Source organism: Zeus faber, assembly GCF_960531495.2.
Source record: "Zeus faber genome assembly, chromosome: 8".
Taxonomy (NCBI): Eukaryota; Metazoa; Chordata; class Actinopteri; order Zeiformes; family Zeidae; genus Zeus; species Zeus faber.
This window is the reverse complement of record NC_137195.1, coordinates 31,003,216-31,023,476: the sequence shown is the minus strand read 5'-3', so window position 1 is coordinate 31,023,476 and position 20,261 is coordinate 31,003,216. Positions and strand designations below refer to the sequence as shown.

The 20,261-nt window shown below is 41.5% G+C and overlaps 1 protein-coding gene across 2 annotated transcripts; it reads left to right on the top strand.

The window, feature by feature from the left end:
• Window positions 1–9,500: 9,500 nt before the first annotated feature.
• On the top strand, window positions 9,501–19,136 carry fbl (fibrillarin; the record flags this gene model as incomplete). Of its 2 annotated transcripts, XM_080005005.1 has the most annotated exons (9): window positions 9,501–9,589; window positions 11,479–11,646; window positions 12,070–12,192; window positions 12,546–12,640; window positions 13,161–13,331; window positions 13,968–14,100; window positions 16,242–16,354; window positions 17,784–17,929; window positions 18,434–19,136. In XM_080005005.1, the coding sequence occupies exons 1-9, from the start codon at window positions 9,580–9,582 to the stop codon at window positions 18,456–18,458; spliced, it is 984 nt and encodes a 327-aa protein (XP_079861131.1). In that variant the 5' UTR covers window positions 9,501–9,579. The 2 variants fall into 2 exon arrangements, with proteins under 2 accessions (XP_079861131.1, XP_079861132.1); XM_080005006.1 differs by lacking the exon at window positions 18,434–19,136 and having other exon boundaries at window positions 17,784–17,933.
• Window positions 19,137–20,261: the final 1,125 nt, after the last annotated feature.

Genomic DNA, 20,261 nt, shown 5'->3' with positions numbered 1-20,261 from the left:
CTCTATGCCACAAAATAACTGAGAGGTGAAATTAAAGATTATACGTACGTGTATCTTTGTCATGTACCCTTGCTGCCCTCAAGTGGCCGAATATAAGACGTTCTTCCCAGATATTAAATGCCTTTCTCATGTCTGTGTACACCGATCAGCCACAACATTAAAACCACCTGCCTAAAATAGTATAGGACCCCTTGTGCCGCCAAGACAGCCCTGAGTTAGTTAGTTAGGCCTTTGTATTCCTTTCAGAACATAGGCCATTGATGAATTGCCTCCACCCTCGTCTGTCTTGGGCCATCTTCTCCAGCTGTTGCCATGTCAGCCCCTCCTTCTTGAACTCTTGCTCTGAGCTCCTTCTCCAGGTGTTCTTGGGACGACCTCTCCCACGTGTGACCAATCCAGATTCACTTTCTGCTTTTCATCTGTACTTCTATTGGTTCCTGGTTGGTGCGTTCCCACAGGTTGACGTTGTGTTTGGCCAGAAGATCCCAAGGATGCATCTTAGGCAGTGGTTCATGAATGTCTGGAGCTTGCTTATGATGGTAGTGGTGTTTTTCCATGTTTCGGATCTGAACAACAGTACGGATTTGACATTGGAGTTCAAGATTTTGAGCTTGGTCTTGAGAGAGATGTTTTTTGCTTTCCATATCTTGATTACGATGTTGAAGCTTTTCCAATTCTCGATTTTACGTCTTCCTCTGACCCTTCGTCCACAGCTATCACACTTCCCAGGTAGGTAAATTTGTTGACCTCTTCGAGAGAGTGGCCCTCGAGTGTTATGGAATTCATGCTTTTGTTGTTACCCGCATGAGTTTGGTTTTTGGCCCATTTATTTTGAGTCCAAACACAGCTGCGGTTGTTTCCAGCCATGTTGTCTTGTCCTGCATCTGTTGGTGTGTATGTGAGAGCAGTGCGATTTCATCTGCGAAGTCGAGATCGTCAAGGTGTTCTGTCAGACTCCACTGGATGCCATTGTTTTTATTGCTGGTTGTTTGTTCCATGATCCAGTCGATACAAGACAGTCCTGACCCACCTAACAATGTTTTACGTAGGTGGTACATGTCAAAGTAATATCCACATGAATGCCAGGACCCAAGGTTTCCCCGCAGACCCAAGGTTTCCAGTGGCACCGTGCAACTGTTGTGGCACGGTGGCACGGTGGCGCAGTGCATTACACTGCTGCCTCACAGCAAGAAGTGGGGCGCTGTTGGCACCGTGCTCCGGCGGGTTATCTCCCAAATAGGAGCCTTTCTGTGTGGAGTTTGCATGTTCTCCCCGTGCTCACATGGGGTTTCCTCCACCTCACGTCAGTAAGGACCCCCACCAAAAACATGCACCCATCATCGTCTGACCAGCGATGGAAACTTATCACCTGGTCCCCGGGCATGTCCACGTATGCTGCCCACTGCTCCTGGCTGTGACCCCGGAGGAAGGACAAGCCAGGATGGGTCAAATGCAGAGGATCCATTTCATTTCAGTGTGGTGTGTTGCGTGACGAATAAAGACTGTTTCTTCTTTTCTGTTTCAGAACATTTCCCAGAGCATCACACTGCCTCTGCCAGCTTGCCTTCTTCCCATAGTTGTGTCATCTCTTCCCCAGGTAAACGATGCACACGCACCTGGCCAACCACATGATGTCAAAGAAAATGTGATTCATGAGACCAGGCTACCTTCTTCTCTATGATCCAGTTCTGACACTCATGTGCCCATAGTAGGTGCTTTCTGAGATGGACAGGGGTCAGCATGGGCACTCTGACCGGTCTGTGGCTACACAACCCTATATGCAACAAGCTGCAATGCACTGCGTGTTCTGACACTTTTCTGTCATAGCCAGCATGAACTTCTTTTAGCAATTTGTGCTACAGTAGCTCAGTACTGTAGCTGTGGGACCGGACCAGACAGTCTAGCCTTTGCTCCCCACGTGCATCAGTAAGCCTTGGGCACCCATAACCCAGTCACCAGTTAACCAGGTGTCCTTCCTTGGACCACTTTCGGTAGGTACTAACCACTGCATACCCGGAACATCCCACAAGACCTGTTGTTTTTGGGGATGCTCTGATCCAGTCATCTAGCCAACACAATTTGGCCATTGATAAGTTGCTCAGATCCTTAAAATTGCCTGTTTTTCCTGCTTTCAACACATTAACTTCAAGAACTGACTGTTCACTTGCTGCCTTATATATTCCACCCCTTTACATGTGCCATTGTAACGATAGAAGCAATGTTATTCACTTCACCTGTCAGTGGTTTTAATGTTGTGGCTGATCGGTTTAAAGTGGAGGTGTGCCAGTGAATACATACATTAGACTGTGTAATTTACAATGGATGTACAAGTGGCCAGAGCATGTGTCATCCATAAGATCAGTAGCTTATTATTGCTGGTTAGGAAGCCTGATGGCCTGAGGATAAAAACTGTTTGTGAGTCTGGTGGTTTGTGTCTGAATGCTCCGGTAATGTCTACCAGACAGCAGCAATGTTCATAGCCCTCGTGACTGTACTCGTTTATGATTTTCCGTGCTTTCCTAAGGCATCGTGTGTGGTAGATATCTTGCACAGAGGGGAGAGGGCAGCCGATGATGTGCTCCACTGTCTTCACCACCCTCTGGAGGGCCTTGCAGTGGAGCAGCTGCAGTACCAGGCAGTAATGCAGCCAGAGAGGATGCTCTCAATGATGCACCTGCAGAACTTGGTGAGAGTTTTGGTAGCCAAACTTCTTGAGTGTCCTCAGGAAGTATAGGCCTTTTTTGTCAGTTTTTACCGCAGAGTCCGCTTGCCTGCAACAGGTGGGGTCATCTTTGATGAACACATCGAGGAACTTGAAGCAGGAGACTCTCCCCGCTTCAGCTTCATCAATGTGAATCGAGGCATTACCCCTCCCCTGTTGCTTCCTGAAGTCCACGATCATCTCCTTTGTCTTGCAGACATTGAAGGAGAGGTTGTTGTCCTGGCACCATGTTGCCAAGACGCTTATTTCCTCTTTGTAGGTGGTCTCATCGTTGTTGGAAATGAGACCCAGAATGGTGGTATCGTCTGCAAAGTTGAGAATGATATTGGAGCTGTGTGGCCACACAGTCATATGTGAACAGGGCGTACAGGAGGGGACTGATAACTCAGCCGTGAAGGGCTCCGGTGCTCACGGTCAGTGCAGAGGAGGTGGAACGTGGACCATGAGGAAGTCCATGATTCGGTTGCAAAGGGAGGTGTTAAGACCGAGGATCCTGAGCTTGGGACAAAAGCTCAGTGGTGCAATAGTGTTAAACGCTGAGCTGTAATCTACAAACAGCATCCTCATGTATGTGTTTCCCTTATCCAGGTGGGAGATGGTGGTGTGTACCGTCAGGTCGATGGCATCATCCATATAGCTGTTGGGGCGGTGTTGCAAATTCAGGGGGTCCAATGTGTCAAGAAGGATGGAGCAGGTGTGGTTTCTTACTAGCCGCTCGAAGCACTTCATAATGATGGAGGTCAGTGCTACCGAATGGTAGTCACAATGGTGGCCTGTTTGAAGCAGGTGGGGACTGCAGACTGGTTTCACGGACAGGTTGAATAAAGAGGTGAATACCACCGCTAGCTGGTTGGTCTTAAAAAAAAGTCAACAATTATTTTAATGTTTCATGTGATGTTTAAATCAAATGTTTTTATTAAATAATTACTTATAACATTTATTAAACAATGTGAATAGGCACTTGAAGACCCTGTGAGCTACTGATGAAAGAAAGTGACCCTAACCACTTTTATTGCATCCTGTTGTCATAATCAAAATTAAACCAGCTATTATGTTCAAATAAACAGACATCTTTTATATTTGGGGTCAAATTAACCCCAGCAATTTTAACCTACGAAAAATGACTAATTGAAAATGTTACCCAAGTTTACACTTGAGATCAGCAAGGAACGCAAAGCAGTTGGTCAATAATGGAAAATACACCAATAAAAATGATATAAAAACTCAATAAAACGGTGTGTCTGCCAACCTCCAGGATAAGGCCAGACTCATGAGAGCAGCAGAGATCGGCTGTGACCTGTCCACCCTTCAGGCCTTCTATATTTCCAAGTCAAGAAGAAGGGTGAAAAAGATTATCAGTGACCTGTGAAAGGAGAAATGACCCCCTCTGAAACCTGGATTGACGCGTTGAATCAGATGTCTGTACAAGTCTTTATTCCTTACACATGTACATGGAGAGAGGACTCACTACATGAGAATCATCACACCTCACTACAACTCACTTATCAATTTATTCATTAATTTTATCAAAATAATGACTTGCGGTGCAATAACCATACTATTTTCCTCTAGGGTTAAAACTGTCTCCCTCTGGCCAGGGTGAACTCTGCTTGGAACAGGGTTTGTCCTTGGGTCTCCAGGATTTTGATGATAATCTGAAAAAGAGTTACAAATTATCCAATGATTCCTTGTGCTGTCCTAGACTGTTTCCAGAGGGGTTAAAGATTGATCAGACTAACCCTATAATAACCTCCCATTTCTCAGTAAAATTCTTGAAAAGGTAGTTCACAAACATTACACTATTACTTATCCACTAATAATATCTATGATGTTTTACAAAGCTCTCACTGGCATGGCACCAAATTATATTTCCATCAATGTTTGTCAGCTATGAGCCAGTCGGTCCTCTGGCCTTTTACACGTTCCAAGAGTTAATACTGAAGCAAAGCGGCAAAGCAGCCTTCTGTTTTTATGCTTCCATGTGTTGGAACAGCTTCCTAGTCCATCTGTGATATGCGGCCACAATTTCTACCCTATATATGTATTTATATATATATTATTTTTTATTTTTTTATTTTACCGGTTCATTCTTGATTGTTATTTTAAGGTGACTTTAACCAGTAACACACATAGCCTACATTATGAGCTAGTTTCCCAGACCGTGATTAAGCCAGGTACTACACTACAGATGGTTAGTTGTGGTCAGACCTATTGACAGAGGGGGTTGCCTGTGTATAATCTTCGATATATTAAAGCTTGAGAAACAACATTGAACAAAACCTTAGAAAATCAAACAAACTTTTTAAAAGATCCTTAGACTCCTGCCGCATGCGCAATGCAGATGTTCATGCAAACTTCCGCTGCTGACGTCACGTGATTTCCTGTCGACCTACGGACGTGCCTCTTGCGGATATCCTCAGTTTTGTCTGCATCCAGGCACTTCTCCCGGGATACGCTTGGCTCTTTGGTGATTGAGCGCTGGTGTGAGCGACGCCTTTTTCAAAACTGACAATATACGGGAGTAGAAAACCATCCTCCGTATTTAAAACGCCGTAAAAAAGCATGCATTTTTCACGATTAAATTGCGCGTTTTCTACGACTTGTTTCTGTAGGGTAAACGGGCACTTTCTTCTAGCAGTAAGTTCAAAGATTCTGTAACCAATCAGTGAAGAGTAAAACCAGATCGACGCAATGCATCGATGAAAAGTGCTGTCATTGTTTGGTTGTAGATCTGTGCAGTCTTTATGAATTGTACAGGACTCACATTCAGGATTATGTGACAGCAAAGAAGCCTCCCTAAATGCCATTCAGCAGTCGCAATCACATAAATGATGATAGAAACCTCAGATCTAGTTTGGGCTGGATCAATATTACCATTTCTTACGTTGATGAATTCCCATTTCATTGATGTAAGTTGTGAAGGCAGAAGACTACCTTTTATAGTGGTACCTCGACTTATGACTGCATCTACTTATGACTAATCAAAGATACGAGTAGCGATAGTCGCGGAAATTTGTATCGACTGCTCCAAGATACGACCGTGGAAATTTGCAGTTGGCACGTCGGCAGCCAGTCAGCAGTCAGTCAGCAGGCGATCTACATTGTGTTTGCATGTAGCTCGTGGCTTATCAATATTTTTTCACATTTACTGTGTTTGTGCTGTGTATTTTGTTTATCACCCTTCATGATTTCATAATTTATATGGGAAAAATTGCGTCGACATACGACTTTTAACATACGACCGTTCTTATAGAATGAATTACAGTCGTAAATCGAGGTACCACTGTGTCAACCAGTGGTTAAAGTAAGGTCTAGCAGTACTTGCAATAAGTGGCATTAAATACATTGTTAGTGTTTTATTATGAACATGGAGTAATTATTAAGAGTCGGCCAACCCCTACTGCAGAATGTATGTATATGTACACGACAAATAAACCTCTTGAATGGCACTGGATTAGGAAGAAGTTTGCTATTGCGTATTACTGGTAGTGAAATAAGCAATTTGAATTACAAAAGTCAGCATAAGATAAATAACTTTATTAATCCCGAAGGAAATTCTTGTGCCAGAGATTGTACAAAAACATGAATAGAAAATGACATGTAAAATGCATAATGAGTAAATGCTAAGAAAAACAGTGCCTAATGGAATAAACAATAACAATAATACATGATTAAAATAAGAAAGTAAACTAAAAATGGAAAATTGCACATGATAAAGCATGATTTGATCCTGGAACGCTTGAATGTGTAGTCTACCTCAGACCAGTAGGCTATCAGCAGTTACATGTGATGATAATTGGCTCTTCAGTGACAACAACTACAGATCATTTCAAAACAAGGTAAGGTAAGAAGGTTCGATTTAATCCCATGAATCCTGAAAACTACAATTCACAATCGTCTTGCAATGAGTAAAGACAATTGGTTCGCTATTGCCTAAAGGTTCCCATCTCTTCAAATTCAAGAGATTATTTGTCAGACGACCCAATACAATTATATTTACACTACAATGATTAACACAGGCTATTTTAAAACACAATAAAGGCAGGCAAGGTGACACACACACACACACACACACACACACACACACACACACACACACACACACACACACACACACACACACACACACTCTTTTCTCATGTTTACCTGCATGGCTTTGGTATGTCAGAGTAAAGCAAAGAAACTGTGAAAAGATAAATTATTGCTAAAGAGATCAATTATATTATAAAATGGCCTGGACAAATGTGTTGGTAGCCTTAACCCAATATTTTGTAATATTTTGTCACTGCAATCAAGCGATTTCTGTAGCTCTCAATGAGACTTCTGCACCTGTCAACAGGTAGTTTGGCCCACTCTTTCTGAAAAACTGCTCCAGCTGTCTCAGGTTTGAAGGGTGCCTTCTCCAGACTGCATGTTTTTTTTCTTTCAATAGATGTTCAATTGGATTCAGATCAGGGCTCAGAGGACCACTTCAGAATAGTCCAATGTTTTGTTCTTATCCATTCTTGGGTGCTTTTAGCTGTGTGTGTTTGGATTATTATCCTGTTGGAGGAACCATGACCTGCGACTGAGACAGAGCTTTCTGACACTGGGCAGTACGTTTTGCTCCAGAATACCCTGATAGTCTTTGAGATTTCATTGTGCCCTGCACAGATTCAAGGCACCCCGTGCCAAACACAGCAAGGCAGCCCCAAAACATAACCGAGCTTCCTCCCTGTTTCACAGTAGGTATGGTGTTCTTTTCTTTGAAACCTTCATTTTTTTCATCTGAACATAGAGCTGATGTGACTTGCCAAAAATCTCACGTTTTGATTCATCTGTCCAAAGGACATTCTCCCAGAAGCATTGTGGCTTGTCAATATGCATTTTAGCAAATTCCAGTCTGGCTTTTTTATTTCAAAAGTGGAGTCCTCCTGGGTCTTCTTCCATGGAGCCCACTGTCACTCAAAAAGCAACGGATGGTGTGATCAGACACTGATGTACCTTGACCTTGGAGTTCAGCTTGTACCTCTTTGGAAATTGTCCTTGGCTCTTTTTGCACCATTTGCACCATCCTTCTGTTCAATCTGGGATCGAGTTTCCTAATGCGGCCGCGGGAGGTTGGCTACAGTCCCATGGACCTTAAACTTCTCAATAATTATTTGCAACTGTAGTCACAGGAACATCAAGCTGCTTGGAGATGGTCTTATAGCCTTTACCTTTAACATGCTTGTCTATAATTTTCTTTCTGATCTCATCAGACAACTCTCTCCTTTGCTTTCTCTGGTCCATGTTCAGTGTGATGCACACAATGATACCAAACAGCAGAGTGACTACTTTTCTCCATTTAGATAGGCTGAATGACTGATTATAAGATTGAAGACATGTGTGATACCAATTAAAGAAAACAGTTCATTTGAAATATCAAAAATATATTATAAAAATGTATAATCTTTTCTAAGAGGTACCAGCAAATCTGTCCAGGCCATTATAGAATATAATCTCTTGAGCAATAACTTATCTCTTTTCACAGTTTCTTTGCTTTACTCTATGACATACCAAAGTCATGCAGGTATACATGAGAAAATTGCTTTAAATTTCATCACTTTTCAGGAGGAATGAAGCATTGTTTCAATGAGCTGTAAGGGTACCAACAAATTTGTCTACATCTGTATATATTTATTTATTTTTACTTTTTCCTTTTGCAAATCATTGGCTGGACCCATTACCGTGAAGTATTGCAGCTTTTTGTAAATTACAGAGGGCTATCATATGGATTCCGTTTTAGACTATCTAAGCTGTTTTGTTTTTTGTTTTTTAATAATGAAGTGCCATCTAGTGGATATAATAGAGTGCCGTAGAAACGGTGATACGCTGCTTGTTAATAGTTGGTAGCATAGGCTACAGTCGTCATCAATGTGATTGTGAATGCTCAATGGCATTTAGGAAGCATTTCCAAAAGAAGGTTCTTTGCTGTCACATAACCCTCTGAATAGTACTCGTACTCACGTACGTACTGTACAACTCATAAAGACAACACAGTTCTACATCCAAACGATGGCAGCACCTTTTATCGATGCATTGCTTTGGTCTGGCTTTACTCATCACTGATCGGCTCTTAAAACTTAATGCCACAAGGAAAGGCTCATTACCCTACGGAAAGCACCTTGAAAAGCGCGCGTTTCCATCTATTATTATTTAATTTAATTGTTTTTAGATAAAGGTGAATCATGCACTGAAGGCATACCATAGTGCGACAAGTTACCGGTAGTGACGTCGGTCAAGGTTTTATTAATTGTGTTTACAACCACAAATCTCACAACAGAGAGAGAATTAACACACACACACACACACACACACACACACACACACACACACACACACACACACAGTGGGAAAATAGTCAATAAATATATATTGGTGGTTCGGCTTCGGGCACGTATTGGGGTTGAAGGGAAATAAACAAGTAGATGAATCGCCCAAGCAAGCTATTTTACAGAGAGGTGAGACATGTGGCAATTAAACAGTTGTAGGAATTTGTGCTCCGGAATGTTGGCAGCCGAACCAAAAGTCGGTACAAGAAAGTAAATACAAGAAAGTATATTATTTTTGTGCGATGTCTGTCAAAGATTTTTTTTATTTATTTGAAAAAGTCCGACCGTGGAGTATAATTTTGGTGTGTGTTCGGAGTAATACAGCAGGTGGCGCCAATGCGCCAATAGTGCTGAACGCCAACGGTCCATAATACTCCAGAAGAAGTAAAGGGGGCGGATCCTGCGTGCCCAGGTCGTAACGAGATACGCGTCAAAAAGAGCTTGAACGCCAGCGATTCCATACGGAACAAGTGCTACTTAGAGCGGCTCTTGAACCAAGCCAGCATGAGACCAGGTAAGGTTCACCATGCACTTTGTAGAGCGGATGTATTGCTTCATTTCCTGGGATTTGTTTTGTCCGTGTGGTATTTTCTGGAAACGTGTAGATGTTTAGTGTTTCTTGTAGTTGGCCCTCCACGCATGTCGCCCGTAGGTTGCGGAAGACTGAAGGTCCGTAAACAAAATCTGTCCTGTCGTGTTTTGGACGAGGTAATGTTCCATTTAATTCATGGTTTCATAAGCAACCGTGTAGTTAATCGCTCTCGTGTGTTTGTTTACACTTAACGTTTGATTAGTAGACACAGACAGGAGTCCCAGCGCAGCCACGTGGTCGCCGCAGCCAGCACGTGTTGAGCTACTTGTGCTAAACCTATGGCGCTAGCAGTCTGCGCTTATGTTATGACGTTACGACGGACGTTTAATCAAAACTACAGTTTCCAACGTTCCAACACCTACGTTTGTTAAAATTCATAGAACACGTATGTGTACGGAAATAAAATATTATCTGGATGTTAACTAGTCAAAATATGGCAGGTTTACTTACACGGCCCGTTGCCCTGGTGGGTAAAAGTTTGGCCTTATTTAAACATCAGCGCTGCAGTTTACCGTGAGAGCAGTACACTTAATCCCGAGTATAATGCTGTGTTACATATAACAGAATTACCACCCGGTTTAAACGAACCTAAGCTATTATGGCCAGAAGACAATCGAAACTCTTAGTCCATAATGTCCACACATGACGCGATGGAACTGGGGTTCCACAAATTACGGCTCACTTGACCCCAGTCCTTTGAAACTAAGTGGTAGAATACTGTTTTATATTTTTTTCTGGAACGGATTGTTGCTCTGGTCGTTTTAAAGGGGGCCTATTATGCTCCTTTAACACAAGTTAATAAAGGTCTCTGAGGTAGATGAAAGTGGCGACGAGTCAGAGGATTTCAAACGAGCGTGGAGAAGTTTGGGAGCGTCAATCGGCAGCTCGGGCCAGGCCCCGAAGATTCGGTCAGGTAGATACCGATCGACCCGGTGCCATAGTGGTACAGGGCAGCGCGACAATGAAATACGATTTTACCCATTTTAAATGGTTAAAAAAATCAGTATTGTGTGGGGCTGGATCTCACACATGCAGGCGGAGACCCTCTCTGAGTGGCACTGCGAGCGCCAATTACGCCCCATCTCCACGTGTAATGCAAAATAAAGCAGTGCTAATTCTGCCCTTAATTTGTTTTAGTTTCTCTTTAAAAAAGAAAAAGAACGATAAGAATACCGTTAAAGTACAGGATCGATAAGCAGTATCTGTAGGAGTAGTGGAACCGTTAAAATCGGAACAAAACCCATCCCTACTATTCCCAGTTCCACAGTTTTTAGTTATTTTATATGGAGGAACGGGGCACATCTCTCTGTGACCAGGGAGCACTGAAAGCTGTGTTCGCCCAAGCACTGACGATTCACACACACACAAAAATACATTTATTCCCTTTATTTATAATTCCTCATTAGAACGTTATCCCTGTGTATTTTGTTAGCTTCTCCCTGTTTTATCATGTTGTAATACAAACTGACTGGGGGGGGGGGGGACTATTTTAGGGCTTTCGGGGGCAGCCCTTACGGTATGTGGCGGTCAGTATTGATATTGTGAACACTGCGAGAGGCTCAGCCCTCCATTGCACTCTCACACACACACAAACAAATTCCCACTCCCTCTGTGTTTCACACAATATGGGATGATGATTAGAAAAAAACGGTTTGCATATTTGCAAGTGACAGCCTCAAAGCATTGGTTTTTTGGGTTGGTGGTACCACAATACACAGAGGGGTAATGCCCAGCACCCATTTGTAGTAGTGTCTTGTCACTTGTCCCCGCTCAACTGCTGTGTTCTTAACCCGTGTTTCTGTTTACCACAGGGTTCAGTCCTCGTGGAGATCGCGGTGGAAGAGGAGGATTTGGAGATCGCGGTGGAAGAGGAGGATTTGGCGCTCGCGGTGGAAGAGGAGGATTTGGAGATCGTGGTGGGAGAGGCGGATTTGGCGCTCGTGGTGGAGGCAGAGGTGGTGGATTCAGAGGAGGTAGAGGTGAGTATCCTTGAAATTGAATGTGCCTCACAACGATAAGTAATCTGGAATCTTTAATTTCTCAGCTTTTTAAATGGTATCAAAACTGACCAGTGATGAAAATCGCTCACTATAAAAAAATATTTTCAGAGATATTAGATTTCTTAATTGATCCTAATTGGTGATTAAAGGGGAGATGCAGATGGTGTGCCGTATCTTTTGGAATAGGCAAAGATAATATATACAATTTGGTTTTAAATCTTAGATCTTCATATGTGTTTTCATAATGGCCATGTCAAATTATTTGATTCAGAGCCATTTTAATTTCATTAAATGGTCTGCTCTGCTGTCCTACAGGAACTTCAATGAAAGCTGAATGGGGTGGGGAATGTGAAATCATCATACTTAAACCTTTTTTTTTTTTTTTTTTTAACTTGCCCCAAGGTGGTTTCAGGTCCCCGGAGGGTGGATTCAGAGGGGGGAGGGGCGGTGGCAGAGGTGCACCAAGGGGAAGGGGAGGGTTTGGTGCAGGAAGGAAAGTCTTGGTGGAGCCTCACAGACATGAAGGTAAGGTCTGATAACGCATCATTTTTTTTTTTTTTCCCCTTGCATACCTCAAAAAGCTGTCTTGTGTATTTAGCTGTAAACTTCCTTTGCCGGGTTTTGGGGGATTAATGTCCCCCGGTTAGAATTGTGTTTAGACACCCCAGATGGTGAATGATGGCCCAGGAAAATTGGTTAATTCTTACCCATGATAATAACCTCAAACACGTTTATACTGGTCCCTAATGTCTAAAATTGTCATGTTTCTTTTACTGTGGGTTTATTGATATGTGTGACTTCTACTGAGGTCTGCTATTAAAACTCTGCTCAGTCATCGTCTTGGGGGGGGGGGTGTGGTTGTGTGCCCATTTATCCAGGGGTGTTTATCTGCAGAGGTAAAGAAGATGCTCTGGTGACGAAAAACATGGTTCTTGGCGAATCGGTTTACGGAGAGAAGAGGATCAGTGTTGAGGTAATGTGCATTTGTCATGGCTTTGCGATCATGTGAGTAACATAACAGCCACTGAATGTTGCTGGTTGTGTTGGAGCAAGTAACAAGTCAAAGCATTTTCAGGTACGAATCTAGTTTTTTGTTTTTCTTTAAATCATTTCCAGACCATATGTGGAAACGGCAAACTAGTGCATTTCACAACTTTTACAGCAGCGCGGTTGTTTTGTTTATTTATGAGAAATTTTCTGTTGTAGATGATAAAACTAACTGCGGTAGTGATGTTGTACTATTTAAACATAATTCGTAGGAAAGATTTCTAGATTTGAATCCAACAAAATGAACATCTGAGTTTTGCTAATTGTAGCATTTAATGCGGCATTGCAGAGATTGTGATCATTCACAATCACAGGTTTTAGTGTTGTTCAAACCCTATTGGCTGCTTGGTTGCCATCTTATTAACATTACAACAGGTACATTTTCCATTTAAACAGTCATATTGAGAGTTCATGTTCTGGTTCCTCTTTTTTGTGCTTTTTACCAGGAGGCGGAAACAAAGATTGAATATAGAACATGGAATCCCTTCCGTTCCAAACTGGCTGCAGCTATATTGGGAGGTGTGGACCAGATCCATATCAAGCCGGGGGCAAAAGTCATGTACCTTGGAGCAGCTTCTGGGACTACAGTGTCCCACGTGTCTGACATTGTTGGACCGGTTGGTATAAGACTACAAATGTTATAACATATAACAAATACCAATAAAGCTCAAGTTTTATTTTTAAAAGTAGCTGTAAAATTGAGTGCATTCGCAGAAAGCAACCACTGTTTCAGTTTCTATCGACATTTCCCGAAGCCATTTGCCAAGCAGGGAGTCAAACATCCTAGATATGCTTAGTGTCTAGGTCTAAAATGCTTCAGCCTATTTTATTTTTTTTTAAACTTCCCTTTTGAGACCAAGTCAAGGTGAAATGAAACAAGCTAACATTAGCATAATGTAGGGCTAGATCAACTACTGTTAAAAGTAGTTTATTTTGACTTCAGTTACTTTTCATTTGAGTTTATTTTTAAGGCATCGTTTTACGTAGTGAACATTTTCATGTGATTGGCACTCCTTCAGTCAATCCACTGTATTTGTGTCCAAGTACCTCACCCCAGTACTTTGGAATGTGACGCTTTCCTCCAACTCAATGCTTTTTTCTATTCTTCAGCTAGGTGACTTATCATGACAGCTCTTTTTTTTCTGATGGTGGTTAGTCAAGCATGTATACTTTGGAAGCATCTCACAGCAGCACACATTTATATTACTGCAAAATCTCAATCGGCGGATTTTTTTTGCTCCATCTGCCAACAGGATGGGCTAGTTTATGCTGTGGAATTTTCTCACCGATCAGGCCGTGATCTTCTCAACGTGGCAAAGAAAAGGACCAACATCATTCCCATTATAGAAGATGCCCGCCACCCACACAAATACCGCATGCTTGTTGGTAATTAAGCAAATGTTTGTTTTCTATGGCATTGTTTACATCTGGTATTAACATGTCTTGGGTGATCCGATCACAAGTGTACGTCTGTTCACCACTTGTGATCTGATCTCACTTTCTCGCTCTATATGCAAATAAACACATACATTACTGTTCGCAAAGAACAAATGTGAAGCCTGTGGCGTGGAGACAAACTCAAAACAATACACACTGAAATTTTCGTGCCATGTACTGTATGCAGCGCAGGGTATAGGCTGAACAGATTCACACCCGTATGGAAAATTAAAAACTTGAACATAACTCAGAATTGGAGTGGAGTTTTCTCCTATTTGTTTCCGACTTGTATGTAACAATTTTTACACATAACTAAGGCACTGTCCCATTACGTGTTGTATCATTAACGGAGAGGGTGCGATCTCTGGTCCACTGGGCGTTACGGTTCCCATATCTCCAAACAAATTAAAAAAATTTATATATATATTTTTTCAGAATTATTTGTTTGCCTCCATTTCCTAATTGAACGAAAACAAAAAAAAGTTGTGGTATATGCTTACGTAGAGGACGTCAGGTCAGTAGGCGGTCCTTTGATGTGGCCCAGGACACATTTGCATACACACTGCTAAAAGAACGTGGCTATATGCCAGACCACCACCGATCTACGTGATAGAATCTCAATTCATCTTGGACACGGCACAGGACAGTGGGGACGCACGTCTTTTTGGGGGACAGGACAGTCCGCAAGTAGGAAACAAACAAAAATAAATAGATATAAAATAAAAACACAGGAAAACTGGCATGACAGTCGGAACCGGCAGCACACAGCATGCTGCTGTCTGGGGGGGGGACTCCACTCCAATTCTGAGTTTGGTTTACGGATACAAAATAAATCAATCTTTCAGAGATGAGACTAAAAGACAAACTGTAACATTGGTAAACATTTTTTAATTAGTCATTTCTTGAAATTTAGTCTTAATGTTTAAATCTTTTTTTAGTATGAACAAAAGTACTTTCACTTGTGACGGTACGTATTTGAAATGAAGCGCAACAGTGATGGCATGTTTCTCTTTAAATAATTATTTTTCTTTGCGGATACAAATTCTTGAATATCGCCTAATGCAAGATCTAATCGGTTAGTTTTATTGAACCGTATAGAAAGAAGAAGAAACAGACTTTATTTATCACGCAACACACCACACTACAACACATGCTTGCACACACACACATGCTTTGATGGTGGCCGGTGAAACGGATTCTCTGCTTTTGACCCATCCTGGCTTGTCCTTCCTCCGGGGGCACAGCCAGGAGCAGTGGGCAGCATACGTGGACGCGCCCGGGGACCAGATGATAAATGTCCATCGCTGGTCAGACGATGATGGGTGCATGTTTTTGGTGGAGGTCCTTACTGACGTGAGGTGGAGGAAACCCCATGTGAGCACAGGGAGAACATGCAAACTCCACACAGGCTCCTATTTGGGAGATAACCCGCCGGAGCACGGTGCCAACAGTCGGCGCATTTAAAATATGATTGTTATTGAAGAATGTGGTAACGTTTCATATGGCTCTTATGATATATGCAATATTAATTACCAGCAAGGAGGCTGAACATTTATTTTTGTTTAAAATCAAAAGCCCTCTTGCATTTCATACACTGGTCCAGCCATATAGGTTGAGGTTAATTCTAACAAGGCGCAGCTCACGAGTGGAGTTATTTTATTTATTTATATATATATATATATATATATATATATATATATATATATATATATAAATATAAATAAAAAATTCTCCTTTACCTGCAATTAATAAAAAAGATCAGCTAAGTGTCAACGAATGTTTGGTTGACTATTTGGGGGCAGCCCTAACTGGAATGCTGTTGAAGTGAGATTAATAATCTTAATAGTTAATATATTAGTTAATTATATATTGTGGTTAATAGATTATAATTTAATGGTCAATAGTATCCAAAGTGTTGCTTGGTACCAAAATATTGGAAAATCCCAGTCTTCAGTCTTCTTCACTGCAGTAGGATAATAGGACTTAACATTTTTGGTGACTTACATTTTGACCAAAATATCTACAGTGAAGACTATGTACTGTGTGTATTTCACTTGGATTTTCATGACTTTATTTGCTCCTTCTGCCAGGTATGGTAGATGTGATCTTTGCTGACGTGGCCCAGCCGGACCAGACGAGGATCGTTGCTCTAAATGCTCACAACTTCTTGAAGAATGGAGGACACTTTGTCATTTCCATCAAGGTACGATAAGACAAACCCAGCCCCCAAGATCTTCCTAGGGAAGATTGGGGGTTGGATTTTGTGGGTGGGGGAGCCCCCCCCCCCCCCTCAGGACTCAGATGTCTAGTGAAAAATCTGCAGGGAGTGTTGAAATGGAAATTGTGTTGTCACAGTACTGGAATTTCTAACTTGAATACAATACCTTGAAAAAAATCCATATTCCATACCATTTCCGGTGCCACGGGGAAAAATTCACACGTTGGGGGCAATTCTTTTTTTTGATTTTTATTAAAAGATAAATAACGTGACAACGAGGTACGTCTTTTCATATGTAGTAGCAGAGAACTACAAAATGGCCTTGGTAAATATTAACAATTAATGAAAATAGTGTTCTTCTTGAGGTAGTATACTTTTTCAAAAGCCTCTGAGATGTCATACGTTCATATCTCTACTTTCATAAAAATTGTATATTGTCTGATATTTCCTTTTGTTTTGACATTTCCCTATGGCCATATCCAATTATTTGATTTTTAAATAAGAGAAATAATTAATATTTTTTTGATAATTGTAATTAAATACATTTAATAAACAAATGTATTTAAATATTTCAATAATATAAATAAAAATTCCATGTCAACGTTTGAGTTAATACTAGCGGGCCAACAAGCTAGCATTAGCTTTGGCATGGGTTTCCTATAGATTCCCTATGGGCTGGACAGCTAGAATGGAACAGAGCCAGCGATGGACATCGAACTGCCACAAGTGGTGGAGCAAGAAAACAACTTCGCTGCTCCACAAACCAGCACTTTGTGACGAAAGCCTTCAGCCCCCCCCGACATGGAGAAGCGGAGACATGATGTCCCCTTCCCTATTAGCTGGAGGCCTAGCTTGCTCCACTAGTCCCACCAGAACAAACTACAGCGAATAGACAAGTGACAAGAAGAGGACAGCACTTGAGTGAGAGGAGGCACTGCAGCGCTGTCAACTTGCTGTCGGAGAGAAGAGAAAGCGGGGAAAAGAGCAGCTGCTACCGGTGTATATAGAGTGTGGAAAATGAGTATTGAAACAGTTTCAAATATTCAGAATCTATGTCTAGAAAATTTTACACTTAATTTTTTACACTACCCTAACTGCCACAGGTTGAGGACCAGTTGACTTTCTTTCCCATGTTTCACTGTGCAGCCATGGGTTAAAAATGATCCCCCACCCCCTTTCTCTCCCCTCTTCGGTGCTTTCGGTATCGAATGTATAATTAATGGAGATCGTATCGTTTTAAACACGTATCGAAAAAATATCTTAAGTATTTATACTTTTGACAGCCTTAGTAGGAACCATGGTCAAATAACTATGAAAGACATGTAGCAGCTTTCCATGGTATATCAACCTCCTGTTAAAACAAATCTGCTTTTATTTATTTATTTTTATTTTTTTAACCCCATTTCTTGTTCAGGCAAACTGTATTGACTCCACGGCAGCTCCAGAAGCCGTCTTTGCCTCAGAAGTGAAGAAGATGAGCTCCGAGAACATGAAACCACAAGAGCAGCTGACGCTAGAGCCTTATGAGAGAGACCATGCTGTAGTTGTAGGGATCTACAGGTAAATCAGCACAGTGCTACTTTCTGGGGCCAATTTATTTGAACAGGATAAGTCCCTTGTACAAGAGGACCTAAATATTTATGGTCGTGGAGCCAAATTAAGCTCCAACAAATTGTAGACAAAACAGGAGAGTTGTGTAATTGTTTATTGAAAACCATTTTGATTGGTTATAAGGGTGTTTTTACACTCAATCACATCCTGCCTGAAGTGAAACTGGTTCCATCAGAGCCTGGTACCATATATGAAGTGATGGAGTTTTCTTTTTGGCTTTTTGACTTCCATTCTGCCTGACTAAAAAAAAAATAACTAGCTAACTGCTGTTATAAGTAGCTTTTATGCTACAAAGATTATTGCATTTATTAAATCTAGCTTTGATCACTGTGACCATACCACAGCATTTAAAACTTTTCTGTATGTTTTAATCTATAAATTGATTTAGGTTTAATGTTTTTCTTTTTTGGTGTAAATGATTTGTCAACGCAGTCTTGTTGCCTTTTCCCACAGACCTCCTGCCAAACAGAAGAAATGAGTTTTGAAGATATGTTGACATGACATTCACAATCCCACTGACACATCACCTCCATCATGTCCGTCTGCTCTTGTTTTTGCCGCACCACCAGATGTCATCAGGGTCCTCGCTGCTTTCCACCAGATCCTGGGCTGTTACAGCCACATACATATTTATGGTCAAGTGATACCAAATTAATCTATAGTCAGAATATTTTCTCTTCTTAAAACCATGTAAAAGGAATGTGGCTGGCACTGCACTCATTGGACAAAGCAGGATATCTTAGTTATGTCTTTTTATTTTTTAAGTATTGTAAACAATTACTTTGATTTGATGTCTTCAATTCCTGTCAGGTGGATTTATTTTGAGGACTTCATTTTTTTGAGTAGTGATTTTTTTATTTTTTTGGCTTCTTAAAATAGCTACAGGCTGTTGAGAACTGACTTAATTTCTTGTTTTTTTTCCTATGAATCTGCTATTTCTGGGTCCCAGTGTATAAAGAATCCTATTTGAATTACAGAGTGTTAATTTTTTACACTGAATGTCATGTATTTCAAAGGGCCTGATCACATTAGAGTTGTCTACAAATGGGGATAATGAGCCCTCCAGTGTTGTCCCTTTAACCTTGTAATCTAATTTCATGCAAACCATGTTTAAGCTGTTAAATTAGAAATAAAGCAAAACTTTTTTTTGTATTTATATTATCTAAAACATTATTTGTAAACTGGTTCACTAATAATCCCTCGCCTGGAGCACAGTTGGAGCTGAAAACGCGCACGACGTGGAGGTACCGGAGTTGCGGGTGCCAAAATATTGTGCCTGACCATCTTTGTAAGTTATCTTCTCAGAATCTTCAATCGTGAAGAAAGTCTCGAATGAGTGGCTTTGAAACACTGTTTGCAAATTGCGTATACAGTAGATACGTCGATGTATATAACATTGCATACTACACGAAGGCATGAGCGCACAGCCTAATAACTGAGTTGGATTATTGCGCTCTACATTGCACCAAATTTTTAATCGCTTCTAATACTTTTAAAAGCTGAAGGATAAAATCAAAATAGTATAACACGTTAAACCGTTAACTGGTAAGCTAATATTAAAGGTAGATTAGTATCTCATCTCAGCCTTTCAACGTTTTCATAAAATATTTTGAATCGTCCCCGTGAAGGTGTTACGTATAGTCAGCATAAAGAAGAGAACGGGGACTTATTGATACAGTTGTTGCCCAGACTAGATGCTATACCAGCAATGATAGTGGCCACTCCCTGTGCCGCAATCGATATCTACAGCCCTAATTTGAGGAAATAAGCACTTTTAGAACGTGTTTGACAGTTTTCCAATGCGATGCCAGGCTTCGGGGGAAACGTACACGCACAGTTCTCAAATGCAGAATTACTAGAACTCGCGGTATTTGTTCCGTGTAAAACGTGTCTGATCGCTGGAAAATATAACTCATTTGACATGTGAGTGACTCGTTCGAATAGCTTTTCGTTTGTGAAGTCGCAAGAGGACCAAGCGTCGGTTTGTTTGGGCGGCCATTTTGTGAGGAAATTGTCACGGTAGCGCGCAGAGGTGTGCTCGCCAGAAGGCGGGAGCGCGCATGTCGTGCAGCTCGCTCTCCCCGTCTCCCGTGCTGTGTAGCCGAGGTGATCTGAGCGGAGGGGGTGCCCTATCCGAGAGACCCCGCTCTCCTTACTAACGTTGTTAAAGCTCTTTGGTGTTTGGTGGTTCTTCTATTATCTCACGGTCGCTCAATTCGCCGTTGGCTGTCCAGCAACCCGCAGTGGCCGGACTTGTCTCTCACAAATGCGAATGCCAGCG